At 41.6% G+C, this 19970-nt stretch overlaps 1 protein-coding gene across 1 annotated transcript in view; it reads left to right on the top strand.

Moving 5' to 3' along the window:
* The window catches only part of uvrag (UV radiation resistance associated gene), a 117794-nt gene extending 99556 nt beyond the window's left edge, over positions 1-18238 (top strand). Inside the window, exons 14-15 of the mRNA XM_078172342.1 lie at positions 4445-4536; positions 17251-18238. Of these exons, the coding sequence (XP_078028468.1) occupies positions 4445-4536; positions 17251-18094 (936 nt within the window). The 3' untranslated portion in view covers positions 18095-18238. The remainder of the gene's footprint in view (positions 1-4444; positions 4537-17250) is intronic.
* The last annotated feature ends 1732 nt before the right edge of the window (positions 18239-19970 follow it).

Here is a 19970-nt window from a genome sequence, read left to right on the forward strand (position 1 = left end):
TCACACAGGACACAAACCCAGGTCTCCTGGGTGAAAGTCCTGAGCTTCACCCATCTACTACAGCCTCGCTCCCTACAAGGTTTTGTCTTCTTCTCTTGAATTTACCACTTAAATCTCTGAATATATGAGTTTTTTCTTGCAAATTTACCACTTTAATCTAAGAGAATATTTAAGTTTTTCAGCCTTAATTTTCCACCTTAATGTCAAAGAATATATATATATATATATATATATATATATATATATATATATATATATATTTACCACTTTAATCTTTAATTTTTCTTTTAATAAAATTACAGCATCAATCTCAGAATATCCATGTTTTTTGTGCAAAATTACCACTTTTTTCACATAAATTTAGCACTTCAATCACAAAAAATATCCAAGGTTTTTTATATTTTTTTAGTTTTTCCTGGAATTTTACTCCCAGGCCACATATTTATTATTATTTTTTTAACCTACAATGGCCCTAATACACAGTTGTAGGTGACACAGCCGGGTCACTAATGTTTTTTTTTTGCCTGTCTCAAGTGAGAAGAGAAGAAGGGAGGGGGGTTGATGTTTGCATATTCGACAGCCAGCATCCAGGATATATGCCTTCCCAGGACGAAGGCCATGAGCAACACACATATATACACATAGAGTGCACTCTGAGGAGAAACTTAATGCAGCTTCCACCAGGGAGGGCCAGACCAGTTTATGAATATTGATAGAGTCTGGCTGGCTGAGTGCTGGGTCAGCTGTAGGGCTGCAGTATTCAGTCTTCCAAACTGTCTGAATGTGTTTAACACATCTCATTACAAAGACAGTGTGAAGCAGGAGTCACCCAGTGCTGTTGGCTCTGCACTGCTGCCAACCAGACACTTAGCTCGAGTGTTGCTGGTGCCCACTGGCAGAGGTTTGGCAAATGCCTGAGTGAACATGCAAGCAGGTAGCGTTTCATATTCTTCTGTGTTGGCTCGTCAGAGGCAGACATTATGAAGGATCTTGGAGCAGCCAATAACATCCTCCTATTTTTTAATCCCCCACAGCGAGCTTTACAGTAATGAAGTTCGCTTGGAGCAATCGAGTGATGTCACCCATCACTCTCCTGTCTTCACCCATATCCAGTTTCTGTACGCTGCACGCTTAGCAAGATCTCTGCACATAAGGAAAACAATAGGAGGCACGCATACAAATGCACACTCATGCTCTCTGTCTCTCCCACACACTCAGACATACAGGCATATAATTTGACATAGGGCTCCTCTCAGACACGCAGTGTGGTTATTACACACACTTCAGAACTCAGGCCGACTAATGGAATATATAGACAGCATTTTGTTACACCTTCTGACTGAAAATCAAAGAAAGCATACAGTATACCCAACAAACACTGTTTACCTTCCCTAAAGCCGTAATGTTTATTCTTTGCTCATATCTGATCCATGATTTCTTATTTGTGCTTTCTAGACCGTAACCTTGAGATTTCCTTGAGATCGGGGATTTTCCTTTTTTTAGCATCTTGCCACAGAACAAGCAAGCCCCCCTACTCAGTGTTGCTGTTGCTATGGTCTTTCTGTTTCTAAACTGGTGGTGTTATTGATCTTGGCCTTCTGCTTCAAACCCAATTCCGTTCAGCTGGCTCTGTGGACAGCACAGCGCCGTCATTTGGTCAGACCCTGAGGTTTACTCTGAGCCATGAATGGATCTCTTATGTTGTTCTCCAAGGTTTCTGACCATTCCATCACCATCTGGGTTTTCGAGGTGACACCCCTCATTCTGAGCTTCTTTTGATAAAGTCATCCTCTGATACTGTCATGACTGTTGTTTCTGTGGCTCCCCTAACGGACACAGACCTTTTGAGGCCAGAACGCACACATGTGCAAACACACTGGAACATTGATCACAGACATGTGAAGACTTTGGTACATGTCACACATATACCATACCATTCATACCATACAGTTTACACATTATTCTGGCAGCTGTTCAGACAGAAAGGGATTTGGCCATTTTATGTAGAGATTCGACACACATGCACATGTGGCCAGTGTGTACTCCTCCTGTGTCACCCCTTCTGCCATTAATCAAGATTTACAAGAGCTACTATGTGTAGCTGTATATGGGCAGGTGTAAAAAAAATTCAAACCAGTTTGATATTAAGCTAAACACTACACCGGACCAGTATAACAAATTTTTCTAATAGATCTAGTTGCAGTTGACTCAATGAGCATCCAGCTATCACATTTTATTCCGAAACATTGGAGCTGTCTGTCCACACTGAATTCACTAAGGCCCTGATCACACAGAAAGCATTTTGCACATTGCAAAACACAAGGCACCGCAATGCCTTTTTTTTAATTGAATGCCACTAGTGGGCGTTTTTATTGTTGCCAGGCAATCACCCCATCACTTCCTTACACTGACCCTCCTATGTAATCAATCTACAGTTTTTTCACCACAGTAATTAGTATCTAGTTTCTAAAATGGACAGGCAGATGGTACTTGATTTAGCTCTAGTTGAGGGTGAGAGGCTGTCAGCAGATAGTTTATTGGGCACAGGATATCAGAGATCTGTGTGGGTACATGAAACCCTAAAAAAGAGGGTGGGTCATGGGAGTACCACCAGTTGGTCCAGGAGCTTCACCTCCATGATGGATGTTTCTAGGAATATTTTAGAATCACTTGGGGGCAGTTTGACAACCTGCTATCTATCGTCGGGCCATATAGCTCTGGGTGTCCAGCAACCGCTGCCACCAGTGTCTCTTCCATTATTTACCAATAAATTCTGTGTGATTAGGGCCTAATTGTGCACTTCTCTTACCCCATGTCAACCGACCATGTACCTATCAGCTCTGCGCTTGAGATCAGACTATTTTCTATCTTCTTGCATAAAGGAAGTAGGTTGTTATTAGCAATGGTTACCAGAATCTTTTAGCTCCCTGGTGATCTTTCTTCAACCCGCTGACACCTTATTTAGGTTTTTGTAGTGAAATAAGGAGGCATCATATCGAATAATTCCTCATTTCAACTTAATGAATCCCCTGTTTCTAATCCATTGCAGAGCTTTCAAAGCAAGCAACAAGAATAAATAAAAACAGGGCAACTGACAAAGGTTCAGCTCAGAATGGCAGCCAGTCAGGACACGTCTTTCATCTAATTCAAATGCAAAATGTTGCCATATTGGCACAGTTTGAGTTTTCTTTAGAGACTAACTCTGCCATATCTCATCTCGTCACCTCAAAAAACACATGCACTTACTCATAAACAAACACAAAGTTATCCCACCTTTAGTAGAGTTAAATCACCTTCATGTTGCCAGTGCTCTGCGGAAAATTGCACACAGCCTGTCAGGCACAAGTTAGCTCTATAGCTAGCTTGGTGGTCGTGAATGTATATTACAGCAGTTACCACAAGAAAACAGGTATTGATGTGTCCTGGGGGCTACTGATACCCTGAAAACCATTTGTCTCTTCCTAAACTGTTAAACAAAGAACAAGGAAACGTGACTTTTGCCCTCTGCGCCTCAACGATTTATTTCTCTATAATTCCTTTATAATCATGTCATTTGTCCATCATGTCCTCCTATATGAAGAGACAGTTATCCTGGGTGAGTGATGTGTCAGAGTCATGTGCGCTGCATCTCTTCACCAGAAGTGTGTGTGTGCGTGTGTGTGTAAAGAGCAGAGTGGTTGCCGTGGCACCCAAGTGGAAACAAAACAGATGTCAGCTGGTGCAGGCAGTGTGTGTGACAGAGGGGCCTCAGAGATATACGCTGGACGTGCGGCATGATGCTCCTCTGCTGTTCAGTAATATAGGTTAAATAAACTCTCCGGGACAAGAGTTGGCTCGCTGTGACATCGCTCAACTGTTAGAGGAGATATTTCTGGCACCAGAGCTAGAGTTTCAAGGTGGCCTTGTTGATTTTCTTTTACTGGATTTGATTCTGTCATCATAAAATAAAGCACTGTGGTACGAGGGAGGGAACGTTCAAGGCCAAATTTAGAAGTGGGTCTACTGAAAAAAAGAGGGAGAGATCATGGGAGAATGTAATTGGGTTTCTAATGTGCTCTCATAGCCCCATTTCATCCAGATGTTTGAACAGCGAGTTTGGTTTTTCTTGCCACCCGCATCTCATCCCCCTGTCTTTCCACACACCTTACATATTAGTGCACATGCCTGTTATCAGGGAAGGATGCCCATTGTGTGTCCAGATGAGTAATGGTCTGATGGGGAGAGTATAGATGTGTCACGGTGAAAGAATGCAGACTTCAGACCTCTCCTGTAGGTGGTATTTCTTTCTTCTCCGGATAAGATCCAAACATGGAGAATGTGAATACGGGTCTAAGTGATTCGCAGCAGTGCGAGCCCACCACACACTATATGTAGGGTTGTAGGATGTACGATGTGGTGGGTTGTTCGAGGTTAATGACACAGTATGTGTTCCCTTTTCTTGCAGCTGAGATATCAACATGGCTTGACCACCCCAGACCTGCAGCAGACACTACCCAACCTGAAGAACTTTCTGGAACATGGCCTGCTGGTCCGATGGTAAGAACCACATAACCTCAAGTGTTTCTTCAGAGGTCACTGAGGCCAGATGACGTATCTGTATTTACAGTGGATTTGCTTTAATCGAACACATGAATCAGTTACTCTTTGAAATAATTTCTCATAATGATTTTTTTTAACTTTTTCTTTTTGTTATGTCATTATTTCATTTATTACAATGTCTAATACCTTCATCAAAAACGAAAGATATTCCTTCTGTCATCTAATTATCCACCACCAGACAATTTCAAATCTAGGTATGCATCAAGTGTAAATTCCTGGGTTGATACCAATCCAGATGTTTGAAATAACAGTTTGGCCGATAACTAATACCAGTGTTTTTTTGTTGTTATTTATTTGCCCTTTTGCGCCAGGGAAACAACAATATCTTCATTTAAAAAAAAAAAAAAAAAAGTTTTAAAGTTATTCAGCCCCTCATTGCTGTCTTGAAATTACAAATTTCAATCATACAAATTTATTTAACACAAAAAACAGCATATATTACAAATTAGCATCACATGTATAAAATTAAGACAGAGATGGGGTCACAAGATGCTGTTTAAAGTTAAATTAAAATTTACATAGATGTTGTTTTGAATTACGTGTACAGACAAAAACAATACAACCATGGCTCTATACATTGCAGTATCCTTCAGTGCACGAGTTTTGGCACTATACGGTATTGTACTGGCTCGATTATAAAACGATCCATCCTTCGCCAACACTTCTTGAAGATTTGAAGAACTTTCTTATTAGTCCTGTTCGGAATGTTTCCCCAAGATACTGTTAGTCCAAGGAGCAAAGAGTCCACATCTTGAAACCTTTTTTCTCGTAAATACTTCCAATGGAATACTTCCATTAAAACCCAACATACACATTTATCTACCTTACCTATCAGTCACGTCCTCACACACTGTACTGTCAGGTTCTTGGAAGCAGTCAGGATGATTTTCTCTGGCTGTCATCATCAGTCTGCATGACATTCAGTGTCAGCTGTAACTCTTGGTAGCTTGACAGATGATTCTGAATCACAAGTGTGTTTCTGCAGTGAAGGTGTTGGGAGACACATCCAACTCCATTCTATTTTACACAAGCCATTGAAAACTGCTCCATCTTACACTGTGAATAACAAACTAAACAGACTTGAAGAACCTCACTAGTCCAGCAGCATTAGGGCTACAACAACCCATAATGCAACACTCCATGGAGGAGCCAGAGTTACATTAAAGGTCCAGCGTGAAGGATTTTTCCATTTGTGTATAATCATCTGAAACTAAGAATCTTTGTGTTTTTGTTACCTCTAGCCCCGTTTCCACCAAACACTTTTGGTATGGTACCTTTGGTACCAAAAGTAACCCTTAACCCTTAACCCTTATGACATGGTATCTAGAACCTAGCGGGCAAAAATGGAGACGTACCGAACGGTTCTATTGGTACCATCCATAACTTTTCACAGTGGAAACGCAAAAAAAAAGTGCTCCAAACTGAACTGTACCATATCGCACTGCTCGGTGGAAACAGGCTTCAGAATGAGCCATTTATATCTACACACAGTGTCTTCCTACATGCTTGTCACACACCAGAAGTTATCAAAGTTTTGATATTATCTAGGATTAATGGTAAATCATTTGTACATACAGTATATTGAAAAAAAGTGAATAGTAATGGTCTCTGACAGGTTCCTTGAGGTATCCCACAACCAGTAGATTCATTCATTTGCTCTATGTTACTCTACAGGAATTTATTATGTATTGACACCAGGCATTGCAATCTCTTTAAGAGTGTTGTCATACATGTCTAGCAGAAGTTTCAAAGAAAATATTCTTGTTTTAACAACAGAATTTAGGTGTAACACAGCAAAGTAATGTCTGAAATCATATGGATGTATTAGGTAAGAGTTAAAAATAAAATTTACAGTACCCCGTCTTTGTAATGATGTACCATGTCATCAGTACCTTACAAAAAAAGAGCAGTATTTGATGAGATTTGCAGCAGCCACTTTGTCCCTGGGAAGTGGAATGCCTAGATATCTGCCTCTCTCCTTCTACAGGCTCATGGCCTGTGAGTAACCCTTCACTAAAACCTGAGAGTTGGTCTGCGTCAGACTTCAGCTCCGCTGCCCTATAAAAGAGAAAGCTGGCTTTGATCTCCACTCCTCTCCCAGGGTCAGCAAAGGGGAAAATGTGTATTACACACATTAATTGAATAATCTTTTGTTTTGAAAGGAAAGACGCCATGAAAAGCCCAAGCCTCAAATCAGCCCTCCACCGCCCCCCCTCCTTAATGGGAAGTGGAAAGGCCCAAAGATAGATGAGATGAAAGCATGGGGCCGTTAACCCTGAAGCTATGTGTGTGTGCATGTGTGTACACATGCATGAAAGTTTTTAAAGAAGTGGAGGTGGAAGTGTAACAGTCCTACAGTGGCATACCACAGCCACACTCCATGTACGACAACGAGACCACAGGGACAGGAACAAAAGCCGCCCTGTACTGACTCAGAAGTCATCAGCTGAGAGTCAAGAAACTGCCTTTCTCATCAGCTCAGGTAGCTCTGAGCTTCAAAAACATACATTCAGATCAGTCATTCGCACTGTCATATGCTAGAGCTCTGCTACTCCACCTATAGATTTAACAACACCATAAGGGAAAATTCAACATTTACGGAAAATGCAAATTAATTTTCTTGCCGAAAGTTAGATTAGAAGATTGATAAAGTTCTTATTTCTATATTGTAAATATGAAGCAGCCAGCAGCCGATTAGCTTATCTCAGCAGAAAGCCTGGAACCAGGGGAAACAGTTTGCCTGGCCCTGTCCAGAGGCAAAATCCACACACCAGCATCTCTAAAGCTCACAAACCACATGTCGCTTTTACACTTTGGTTCTGCATATTAAACACGATACATAACATGTTAATTAGTGAGCTTTAGCTTTCAACCCTTTTGTGCATACATTCCTGCAGTCAGTATGCCAATGGCACACTCCCTCCAACATCTGTGGCGTTGTGTTGCGTGATAAAATTTCACATTTTAGAGTGGCCTTTTATTGTGACCAGTAAAGGGCACACCTGTGTAGTAATGACGGTGTTTAATCAGCATATTGATATGCCACATCTGTCAGGTGGATGGATTATCTTGGAGAACATGAGCTCACTAAGACTTAAACAGATTCACACAAAAATTTGAGAGAAATAAGTCTTGCGTGTCTTAGTTGTTTAGAGTACTAGAGTAAAACAAAAGTGTTTTTGTTCAGTGTACATATATATGTTTGCTGCTCTCTCATCATAAAACCATGCACCATGCATACTTCACTTCAGTCTAACTTAAAGCGTCCAGCGAGGATTAGGAGGTGACTGTTTCACAATGCCTGTAATAAAAAGGATATGCATTGATTTCTCTTCACACATTGTCCATATCAGTTCCAGTATTCCTTTCCTCCCTTGTTTGAAAAAACCTACATTCAGATACAATTTCCAGTGCTGGGACCCAGCTCATGAAATATGGATGTATAAAAAAGCTGCATGGCAGCTGCAGATAATTATCTTATAGACTGTGAGAGAGAGACTAATCTGCTTCCTCTATCCTTCCTTGCCACCTCTTTTCTTCCTTCCACGCATCCAAACAAGGATGATGTGATGAAGGATATGACCAAGGGCACCGTTTCCAGAACACATTTGGAAATGGTTCCTCCCTCCATATAGAACTAATTCAGCATGCATCCAGTCTGCAGGGAGAGCCCTCCCCAAAGCGCCAAGACCCATGCCATGAGAGCATAGCATGTTCATCTTAAACATTTTATACAGAGCGGATGGAAAAAGATGGAGGGAGCTGAGTGCATGCAAGAATAAAAAAGGATGCAATATGTCACTTTTGAACAGTGGGCTATATGATGCTCGTCTGGTGAGCTGCTGATCATATCTTTATACATTTCCAAACAGTGCTGTCTCAGAAACACATCATAACATGTCATAATATATACAGGCCAGCTCTGGTGAAAAATGGGCAGTATAGGTTTTTTTAAACCTTGCTGAAGGATAAGAAACAGTGGAAAAATGGTGAATCTATTACCCAGAGTCAGACAGAGACAGTACCAGAAACCAATTCTTTGTAAACTATACAGTCTGTTGAGATCAAAGCAAACGCATTCAACATGCTGCCATTTGCCGCTCCACATCCGCTGAGGGCCTGGCAGAGGTTCACAGGGCCCTAATCCCGCTGTGATGCCTGAAAGCACTGCTACGCACACAGAGGGGGGCAAGGTGTGGCAGAGCTCCTGGCCAGGCAGATGCAACACTGCAGCTGGAGCAAGTGAACCTCCCCGAAGACCCCATAGTGAGTGAAAAGTTAGCAAAACCACGGTAGTCCCCTTGTGTTACAAGATGTACACAAAGGGAGGCAATATTTAGACAGCTGCAGTCTCGTCAATGAAAGATAAAAGAATGTAATCTAAAATTTATATACCTAAAATAACATTTGCATGGTACATTAAGCCAGACAGATGCCCTATGGATTTACTGCATTTATAATAACGAATCATTCTGGAAGGATAAATCAAGGATATTTTCTTTTTCCCTGTACATGTGATATTCTGTAAAGGTACATTGGTTCTCCAAGCACCACTTCCTCCTTATCCGTTGGGAATAATAATGTCATTTCCATTCCATTTTTCTCCGTCTTCAAGCCATTTTTCTAACCAGCCACATGTTATAAGTTTCATTTTTTAAAGGAAGTTACTACAATGTGATAGCTTTCTATTTTTTTGAAATTCAGCTTTTAAATCCTCTAAAAATTGAACAGACAAGTCACAGATGTTATGAGAACTTACACTGGAGATGTACAGCACATTTTACCTCCCATAAGAACTGTGTAGAATACTGCTACTCCCTGGCTTTTAAACAAGATCATCTTCACTCAATAGATAAGCGTGGCTTAAAGTAAAGACTGGAGGCAGGACAGGAAGTCACTGTGCACAAAAAAGATGCAAGTTGTTGTTTTAAAACTTTAGATTTTGTACATTAAACTAACAATGTGATCAATAAACTTTAGAGGTGCTGGCAGGGACATTTTGCTACCTTTGGACAGAGCTTGGCTAACTGTTTCCCTTTGTTTGCAGTCTTAATGCTTAATGCTAAGATAACTGTCCAAGCATTTTGCTTCATATTTAGTGTACACACATTGAGTGCACATTAATAAACATCTAACTAGGGCTGCCCCCAACTAAGAATTTTCCTAGTCTTCTAATAGTCGTCATTTCGGGCCATTAGTCAACTAATCGCCTGCATATTTACAATACCGATTTAATTATCAAATCATATATTTTGGGTGGGACAACACAATGGTTTGAGTTGAAGGTGTGAGAAAGAATAGTATCAGTTACACTGTTAACACTGTGCTACATTACAGAGAAATACAAAACCGTACTAATGAACCTTCATTAATATAGGCCTATTTTTTATCTACAAGTGCACGTCACACACTGAGCGAGCCGCCTGTTAATGACGCTGTGGGCTAATGGGCATGTAGCTACTTCCATGTTTCAGATGATACATCATGTTTGTAGTCGACCAATGAAGATGAGTTCACATATCACCTTGGGTTCGTCCTTCACCTTCTCAAAATGATCCCACACTTTGGATTTCCTGCCCAACATGTTATTTACTAGCCTGTGGAATAACCACAGGTACCAGCCCTGGAAATTAACCTGACTCCTGTCTGACTGCTGAGTGTGGACACTTCCTGTGTCTGTCCTTTCAAATTAAATTCCCACATGGTCCAGTCATATAGGTTTTGATTTATTTTGACAAGGTGCAGCTCTTAATAGAGTTTCATCTTTTGTTTTGTTTTTTCTTTTTCTGTGACTAAGCGACCAATGAAATCTTGCCGACTAATGACCTTTCTGGTCGACTAACGTTTAGTCAGCTATTAGGGGGCAGACCTACATCCAATTGAAAGTCTCTGTCTGTCTGTCTGTCCTTCGATTTTCTCGACAGCCGTTCATCTGATCGACTTCAAACTTGGCAGGTGTGATGCTGAGTATCCAAGGAAGTGCAGTGTCGAGTGCGAGCCTGAGCTCTTGAGATCTGTGGGACATATTTATCAGTAGTGCATTATATAACCCACATTGTGTACTGAGAGTGGACCCCTATTAGCTGTTACACTACCAAATGGCATGCTGGGTACAGCTTGCTCTCTGTTGCTCGCCACAATACATTCAGGAACAGATGAAGAAAGACAGACCAGAGGTGTTAGGTCTCAGCAAACTCATGCATCAGCTATCTACCTTTTGTAATGAACGCTTCTATTCCTTGATATTGCCTGGTCCCAAATAGCTAGCTGTCAGCAAATGATGCATATACTCTCAAGGAAGCGCAGTGTCAAGATTGAAGCTGTTTGGATGAGTGGTTCTCGAGAAAGCTGCAAGCAGCAGTACCACAGGCCAAGCAGTCACGTTTGGATCTGGAACTGCACTAGTTGCTGTAAAAGCGCCAAAGTTGGCCAAAAGGCTGCCTTCTATCCGTAGTTCCTGGACAGATGTTACAAAATCATCCTGAGTAAGGATAAAAGATTACAATGTTAAATCACATTTTTGTCATTTACCAAACATTTGCATTTACTTTTCATATCGGTGTTGTGTTTTTTGTTGTAACAAAATGTGTAATGCACCATAGACCTGTATACGGTGTTTATATTGTCAGCTTGTTGATCGTGTTGCACATGCTGTGCTGTGGTGATTCACTGTCTTCAAAGGCCAGACAGTCACATAAGTGCTGCCCTGTCAAAGCAAAAAGAAAACTTAGCTTCCATTATAGCACATATCAAATTCTTCATAATGTTTGCTCTTTTAGTTTCACAGGGATTTCCCTAAACCACATCAAACGGCCAAATCTTATCTGCCGTTGTTGGTTTTGGCCCAAAACCGTGTCTCCTTAGCAGGATTTGGATATGAACACAGGCATGTTGTGAAGCCTGTCGGGGGGATTGGACAGTGGAAAGGTCTGGCTTACTGAATTCCTGAGTCCGCCTGAAATATGCCAGGTTTGACATCAGCAGTGGAAAGGAAGAGAGCATGCGAAAAGGAGTTACGGCTATTTCTGGCTTGGCATGTCAAGTTTTCTGCTTGATGATTTAGACAGAGGCCTCTTTGCCGCATTTACAGTGTGCAGTGAAGTTGCTGTCAGGGTGATGCAGCAGATTGGAGACCAATGACACTTGCAGACTTACTGTAGGTGGTAGCTACCAGTGGAGGGCATCTGTTACTTAAAAGCTGTGTATCATGCATTAGGGATGAGTAACAGGCCTTTTTCTCATCAGTGTGGTGTATCGAGCTGCTGTCATGAATTCACTTTGCTTGTCATGAAGACCTAATACAAAGTCCAAGCTGTACAGAAACTTTTTTGTAGAGTCTCATCCTTATCCCATCCTCACTTATAGTGTATATAAGGGGGTAATTTCCTTAAATGGACAGAATAGGTTATTTTAACCTTCTTCATTATTATTGTTATTGATACCGTTATTGTAATTGGGGTAGAAAGCAGCATTTCCCATTGCTATAGCCATTGCAGCAGAAAGTTTAAAACATTAAAGTAAACATACTTATGAGATGAGGAATGCCGAAGACGTGCCCAATTACATCATTACATGCACAATAACAACTTGTAGTGGGCCGTAGCAGTTAACCCAACGCACATCAATTAATGTATGTGTCATGACTCAGGGATGCCTGGCAGCATGTCAGGAGCGAATAGTAGAACTTTGTTTTTAACAAAGTTAAGAGTCTACAGCCACACATGCAGCACTATGAGGTATGGTGTGTTGAGCTTAATGCTAATGTTAGCATGCTTAAATGCTCATGATAGAATTGTGCAGGGATGACATTTATTGTAGGCCAGTCTGGAGATCCCTGGTTCCCTTGGCAAAAAAAGCTAATAGTATTTTTCTATTGGATTTTGGAGGATTTGGATTTTTTATTATTGCAGAAAATAAGCTCTGTGCCAAACAAAAGTTTGTGATACTTACATGTTTTGTTCAGCAAGATAATCTCACCAATTAACACTACTTGTGATTTTTTACGCAGAAATGCAATCGCCAGAAGCAAGAAGCTAACGTTAGGCTGTTATCAAACTGCGCAAGGGTTTCATGACTTCAAAGTCGCCACCACAGCAAGGCTGTAAATCTGTGTTAGGTGTGATGATGTTCTGTAGTCTCATTTAGCCGCTTGTTAGCAACCACCTTTTTTTTTAAATACATGAAAAAGTTTCAGATTTCTCGAGGGTGGTATTTACTGACGAATTTTATGTTATGTTATCTTAAGCTTGTGTGAACTGCAGACCGCATTTCTGAAGTCTAACCAAAAACCTATTGACTTCAAAACAAGAGAACCAGAAGTGCAAAAATGCTAATGAATCTCCAGGATTAGGAGTCACTGTTACACTACTCTATAACAATGCTAATATGCTTAGCAGGTATAATGTTTACCACGTTCAGTCTTAGTTGAGCGCGTTAGTATGTACAACTGAGGTTGATGGGAATATCACTAGTTTTTATTGAGTAATATTTACTCATGATGATGCAAGATGAAAAGTAAAACATCACCAAAGTCATCAACAATTTATCCTGAGGAGGACATGAATGTTAATATGTCACCTAAAGTTGCACAGGTAAACATCATGGTCTTCATCATCAAGTCTTGAGGATTCATCCTCTTAAAACCATGAACATCTGTACCAAATATTTTGCCAATCCATCTCATAGATGTTGACGTTTGACTGAATAAGTGAAAACTTTGATCTGCTGGTGGCACTCGAGGAAAAGTAAGAGGATCACCAAAGTCTGTAGGATTCATCTTGAGGGGGACATGAATGTCACGTTAACCTCATGGTGGCACTCCAGGAGAAGTCAGGGGATCACCACAGTCTTTAGGATTCATCCTCTTGGAACCATGAACATCTGTACCAAATATTTTGCCAATCCATCCAGTAGATGTCATAATTTAACTGAAAAAGTGAACACTTTGATCTGCTGGTGGCACTCAAGGGAATGTCAGGGGATCACCAAAGTATTTAGGGTTCAGGATTCATCCTGTGGGGACTATAAATATGTGTGCCAAATCCACTGGTAATCAAATGAACAGCTGTTGAGATATTTCAGTCTGGATGACAGTGCTGAACCGACAGGCAGACATCAACATCCCTAAAATTTCATCCCACCTCTTTTCAAAAAGCAGTCTAAGGACCACTTGTAAGAATGATTCATGCAAGGAGAAGGAAATTTCAGAATGGGAACACAGTAAATGTTTATTAAGAATATGAAAAATCTCACGCAGTGCACCAAGAATGTCAACAAGAGACAGTTAGCTCATGCAGTGTGCAAGAATTTGGCCCGTGTGAGCTCCAGGTTTTCCAAACAACTTTAGGAAGTGTGTTTCAGCAGTTCTGTGTTCCCAGCAACCTCAACCAGCACACATGCTCACAGTGGCCATACATGTGTAGCCTAATTGCCCACATTAAAAAACATGTCATCGATAGAACGGTTAAAATGTTGCGTGAAAAAAATGTTATGACTACCCAGAGGTTTGCTTGGCTGAAGCACTCACTGACACACCCAACCTCCTCTGTTACTCACACACTGCTGCACAATTTGACACAAATAATAGGACAAATGTAGGCCAAACATGAAAAAAAAAAAAAAACTGAGTGGAACAAAATAACACGGTCCAAATAGAGAATTCCTCATTATACAAAAGACTTGGTGTGATGACCATGTGATTTTATGCCAGTGTCAATAATGCATTTGCTTATGGTGTAGATGGCCAGCTAATATCAGACCAAATGGATTATATTAAAGAGCCAGCTGGAAGGGGGAATGGAAGAAAATGGCTGATAATAATTAAAATCAAAGCCATCTAATCAGCCGTTGCCATAAGGACATCAGTAGGTTAAGCTAAGAAACGTAGCAGTCATTTATTAGCTTCTTATAAATGATGCATGGAAACTTCAAGTTTTCACTCAGTACCAGTTATCTCCGGTTTCCAAACCTGTATTGTGTTTCAAAGAGCCTGAATCACATTTTCCACTTACTTAAATGATAATTGACTTCTCATGACATCTGTCTTTCTTTCTTTCCACCAAATCAGGTTTTGAATTTTTGGACTCTCTTCCAAGGATCCCATGATGGTTTCATTTGGAAAGTCACAGATACGTGTTTGAGATGGCAAATCATTCATTCATTCATTTTCGTTTGTCTCCCCTAGAAAATTAGGTGTTAAAGAGCACATTTTTTCCATTTTACCCCAAAATACGTTGCTGCAATGAACCATGTGCTCGTTAGGGGGGCAAGCTAAAGCCAGTCGTATTAAATGATGTGTTTTGATGGACGTGCGCTGCCAAGTAAAGCAAAGTCCATCTCCTGTTCTGCCCACTTAATAAGAACACCCTCACAGGATTAGGTCATTACACCATGCCTTTATTTTTATAACCCTGACCTTAGTTGACCATCCAACATTTACATCTGTATACCCCCAATTAGCTTAAACGTTATCCATCCGGTATTTACAGGTTGTTACCATAAGCGGTTACATACTGTACCTTCAGACCATGGATGGTTCTCATTTACTGTATCACGGGCGCTTTGAAGTTTGACAAGTTTCTCTTAAAACTAGACAGGCTTCTCCTCTCTCTTCAGCAGAGTGTCCTGCCTATGAACCCTGTCAGGACCACCTCGGCAGGGTGCTGGCATGGGTCAGGGTCAGGCCCCGTTTTTTTACAAGCTGTCATGCGTTTGTGGTGGAGCCATCCATCAGACAGCGAGCTAGTACACAATAAATGCATACGTCAAGCGCCACTGTTGCAGTGAAGACTTCCTTGATAAGTGTGAAGTGACAGGAGAAAATTTACAAGGACATCTATTATGACTGCAACTGAAAAAGCAGAGATTTGTCCTCGACTCTTTAACCAACACATGTGAATCTCTAGAGAGTAGAGGGAGGCCCCGCTTCACCTTTGACCCCAGCATTACAGTGCGTCAGCTCCTGACATAGCAGAATGGTCACGTTAAGCAGAGCGCTAAATAGTCCAGTGATTTTGGCCCTGGCTTTCGGAAGAGGCGACAAGGCCTCCATTTAAGTAAATTTATGGCTTCAGTACTGGAGTCGGGCGAGATGGCCCCAGATCCCGAGTCTGTTATCTGTTATGGAGGAAAATGTCTGACATACTTGGGTGGACGCCCGCTGTGCATTTCCAGTCAGCAGAATGTGAGTGTAGTCTCACAGGATGCACAAATGTTTTCTGAATGTTGTAAGGTGGAGTGATTTACAAACCCTACAGCTGTCTGTATCCTGGACCAGGGGAAAGGAGTTAGGTAGATGGGTGCTAATGAGATCAGTGGAGACCTAGGTCCAGTTTGAGCCTGGATGTCCCATTTGGCCACTCCTGGTGCATTCCATTTGCATTGGGAAGTCAGAAATTCCAAGTTCAAAGTAGGTAATTTCAACTGGAATGCCCCCTGAAGTCGAATTTCAGACTCAGAAAGTGGGAGCAACCTCACCAACGGCAACCTGAAAATCTAAAATGGCTGCTCCTTGCATCAACAGTTGCTAAAGCTGTATTAATACACTGATTATTAGCACTTCTGTTTTATTTGTGTCTCACTGAAACAGTTGTGCACACAGTACTGTCCAACTTCTATCTGTGGACGTGTTGCCACAGTGTTTGTATTTGCAAAGTCAACTGTTATTGCCAACAATGGCTTCTTGTTTGTTGCATTTCATTTCTGGTTTTCCAACTTGTGGTGCTTGAATGCAGTAAACCTGGGTGTGATGTCATTCTCAGGTCCGACCTCCAACTTTGGAGGTAAATGGAATGCAGAAACAGGATTCTCATGCTCTGATGATGGCTGTATGTGGCTGTAGTTGCTTACTGTAAGAACATGAACGCGGTTTAATGCCAACCTTACACCAAACGACTTTAAGCAGTTTCAAGTCGAAGCAATTTCACTGTTGCAGATAAGTTTCCAATGTCGGATTAAAATTATGGGAGTTTTACCTGAGTTGGTGCGTGCTCCTGTGATCTCAATCATGTAAGGTGGTCATAAAATTCAGTCTGAGCTGCCTTAAGTTGGTCTTTTTATCATCTCGACGTTCTGATAAAACCTTAGTTTTTAGTTTTGGCTCATACAAATAGTGAAGTTTAATGACATGAACACTTTCAACATCCAATAGCTGCGCTCTCTACAGCACCAAACAAAACCGAGCAAACCGAACTGGGTAGACAGTAAACTGGAGGGAACTCTGAGGAGACACAAGAGCTTGAACAAGTCTTGGTTCTCTTGGACTGTGGCAAAGGAGAAGAAACTGTTTGAGTCATGGACTGAACAAGAGTCTGTGTTTGATTTGACATGCATCTGATCCACCGACGAGCACTTTTTGTAGTGAAAAATTGTTTTTGAAACCGTTCACCTCATCTTCACAGTCTCCTCCCACTAGCAAGTTGTGGCGACAGAATCCAAAATGTAGAGTTTGTACGCACATACAGTTTATCTTTATGGATTATATAGATAGGGAAATAATCCTGTAAATAATAGTCTTTTCAATGTCTTCCATTGTATGGTAGGCATACTGTAAGTCTAATATTGAATTTCATACTGTGCATAGGAGTAGTTAAATTGCCATGCCTTTTCTTTTTTTTTGTCCTTATTTATACTCTCTCTCTTTGGTCCTCACAGTGACAGACACCATGTCTCCAGCTCCATCCCAGTGCCGACCAAGTCTCAGCTCGGTGTGTCTGCTGCCTCAGAGATAGGCTACCCCTGCCACACCAGCTCCCCAGACCGAGGCCTGAGAAAAAGGGCGAGCTCAGAGGCTGATAAGTACAAGCCAACTCCTCCACCCAGCTACAACACAGCCATGGGTGAAGAGCAGCCCCCGGTCAGCCTGGCACCACCCTCCCCTTCACCCAAGCACCTTTCCTCCTCCCTTGATGCCGGCATGGCCTCACTTAACCTGGCCAAGATGACCAACGAGGAGGGAGAGCAGAAGGAAGAGAAGGAGGAGGGTGGGAAGACGGCGGTGGAGGTGGAGGTGGAGGTGGAGGTGGAGAGACGCAGAAGCACTGACAGAGAGGTTGACGTAGAAAAGGAAGAAGACACTGAGGAGCAGCCGCTCAGTACCACCGTTGCACCCAACTCTTCTACAGTGCAGGACACTGGTGAGGAAACGGTGCCAGCTAGCCAGCACACAGGTGCCATGAACGGCTCTTTGGTACCAGGACAGGCGCCTGTAAACCTGGCCCCAGAGCTGCGCTGCTCTGTGGAGCAAGCTGAGGAGATCATGGGCACAGAGGCCACCGGTTTAGGCCTGGGGTTGGGGATAGGGCTGGGGTTAGCAGATGAGGCCCGGATGGAGGACTATCGCTGCATCCCTGTGGACCACGCAGTAGCTGTGGAGTGTGATGAACAGGTGCTGGGAGAGCTGGACGTTGCCGGCTTCGAGGAGTTCTCCAGGCGCATCTATGCACTAAATGAGAACATGTCCAGCTTCCGCAGACCGCGCAAGAACTCTGATAAGTGAGGCAGAGGACCTAAGGAGAGAGGGAGGCATGAAAAAACTTGCACAGGGGGGTTGGACGAATACAAGGCAGGGACATGAGGACAAGGGTGGGGTCCCCACTCCCTTATCGCAGCATCAAAGATCATAGGAGCTATTCTGGAATAACGACCAATTTGCACTTATTGTAAACATTTCCGTAGTAATATTTTAAATGAAATACAGTTAGACGTGCAAGTATTGGGATAGCTTTATTTTTATTTTTGATGCCAGCAGTAATATATTTTTTAACAATGGATAATTAATCATTACATTCATTCATATTCAGACTTAATCAACAAAATAATTTGGCCTCAGTGTTAACGATCAACCTCATGAATTAGCATCAGTTAATGTAATCTGTTGTTCCATAACAGGGACCATTCATTTAAAATGACAAACACTGTGTATCACTTTGTTTTCAAACCCTTCCTGCGTGGCAGCCCCTAACTTTTTGTACAAAACATCATCGTCTCTAAAGCAGGGATGGGCATGAAAGCTTGAGTACTTGATTTGGACATCAGTATTGCGTGCATACAGAGTAATCTCTGCCCAGTCTCCCATATGTGAACATTTTTTTTACTGTTTAAATTGGATTAAATCTTAATTCATTGTGTGCAGTGCATTGCTTCGCTCTCACTCTCTCTGTTCCTTCTTACACTACTGCTGCAGGAGTGTGAGCTCCCACCAGGAAACAGTAGGTGAGAGTGCACCCGTGCATACATACACAGTGACTGGGCTAACTATTAGCATCACACGTTTAATGTTACCAATTGGTTATTAACACGTTTATTGACAGACTCGAGCAGTGTCTGTGTTGGTGTGAGTTTGTATGGACCATTAAACAGCTCAGTTTCGAATTTTAACAGCTGCTGTTGTGTTAGCTTGTGCTAACTGGGCAGATGGTCTTTTAGTGCTGCGTCTAACCTAATTTATGATTAACCGGGCTGCCATGGTCATGAAATTCCTGGAAAAAGTATAAAATTAAACTGTTTCCCTGCCTGAAAATAGTTAGGAATTAACAGGTTGTTCTGGAGAAGTTTTGGAAACACATCATTTAGGCCGTGCTTGAAAATATGTTCGTAAAAATCCCATAACTTGTCGAACATTGCATGAAATATGTTCGTCGTATTACTTATTGAAAATCTAGAGCTGCGCTGAGTTACCGTTGAAACATCATTAATATCACATAATACACAAAGAACACACCGGCATCATGACATTGCTAACGTTGTGCCTGCTTTTTGAGTAGAGAATCGCAGTGTCACATATGTAGAGCAACAGGAAAATGCACAAAATGTTGTGCAGCAGGTTAACCAAGATAGGTGAAAATTCACCGTTAGTGTGGTAAACTACTGAATAATGTGGTGACAGTTACTATTGATGAAGAGCTAACATTAGCTCGAGTGCGTGTCTGCTGCAGTATCGTTACAGATATACAGTATAGCAGCATGACTATAATCTCCAACTGAATTTCAGGCCATGCCACATTGCAGTCATACTACAACATCTACTACGACATTTTGCAAGCACCCATATGTGCCTCTGTGGTCTTTTGGCATATGCAGCTAGTTGGCGGTGGGAATGTCTTAGCAAGTTACGTTAGCAAGTGCTCACAGTTTGCTAATCCACAAATGCCTGGAAAGTGTGTGTTCATGTATGGCTGTGTGGCTTTATCGGCCCAAACATTTTAAACAGCTTAAATAAAGTTGTGACAATGGGGTAAAATATTCTTGAAAAGTTTGGCAGATGTTTTAAATTTCAAAAAATAAAAATGTGTTGGAACCTTGTTTTTAAGAGGCTAATTTAAATCTGGTTATCCAAACGATTCCATTGTTGACGTATTTACATTCCTATTCTT

Source organism: Epinephelus lanceolatus, chromosome 11 (assembly GCF_041903045.1).
Source record: "Epinephelus lanceolatus isolate andai-2023 chromosome 11, ASM4190304v1, whole genome shotgun sequence".
Lineage (NCBI taxonomy): Eukaryota > Metazoa > Chordata > Actinopteri > Perciformes > Serranidae > Epinephelus > Epinephelus lanceolatus.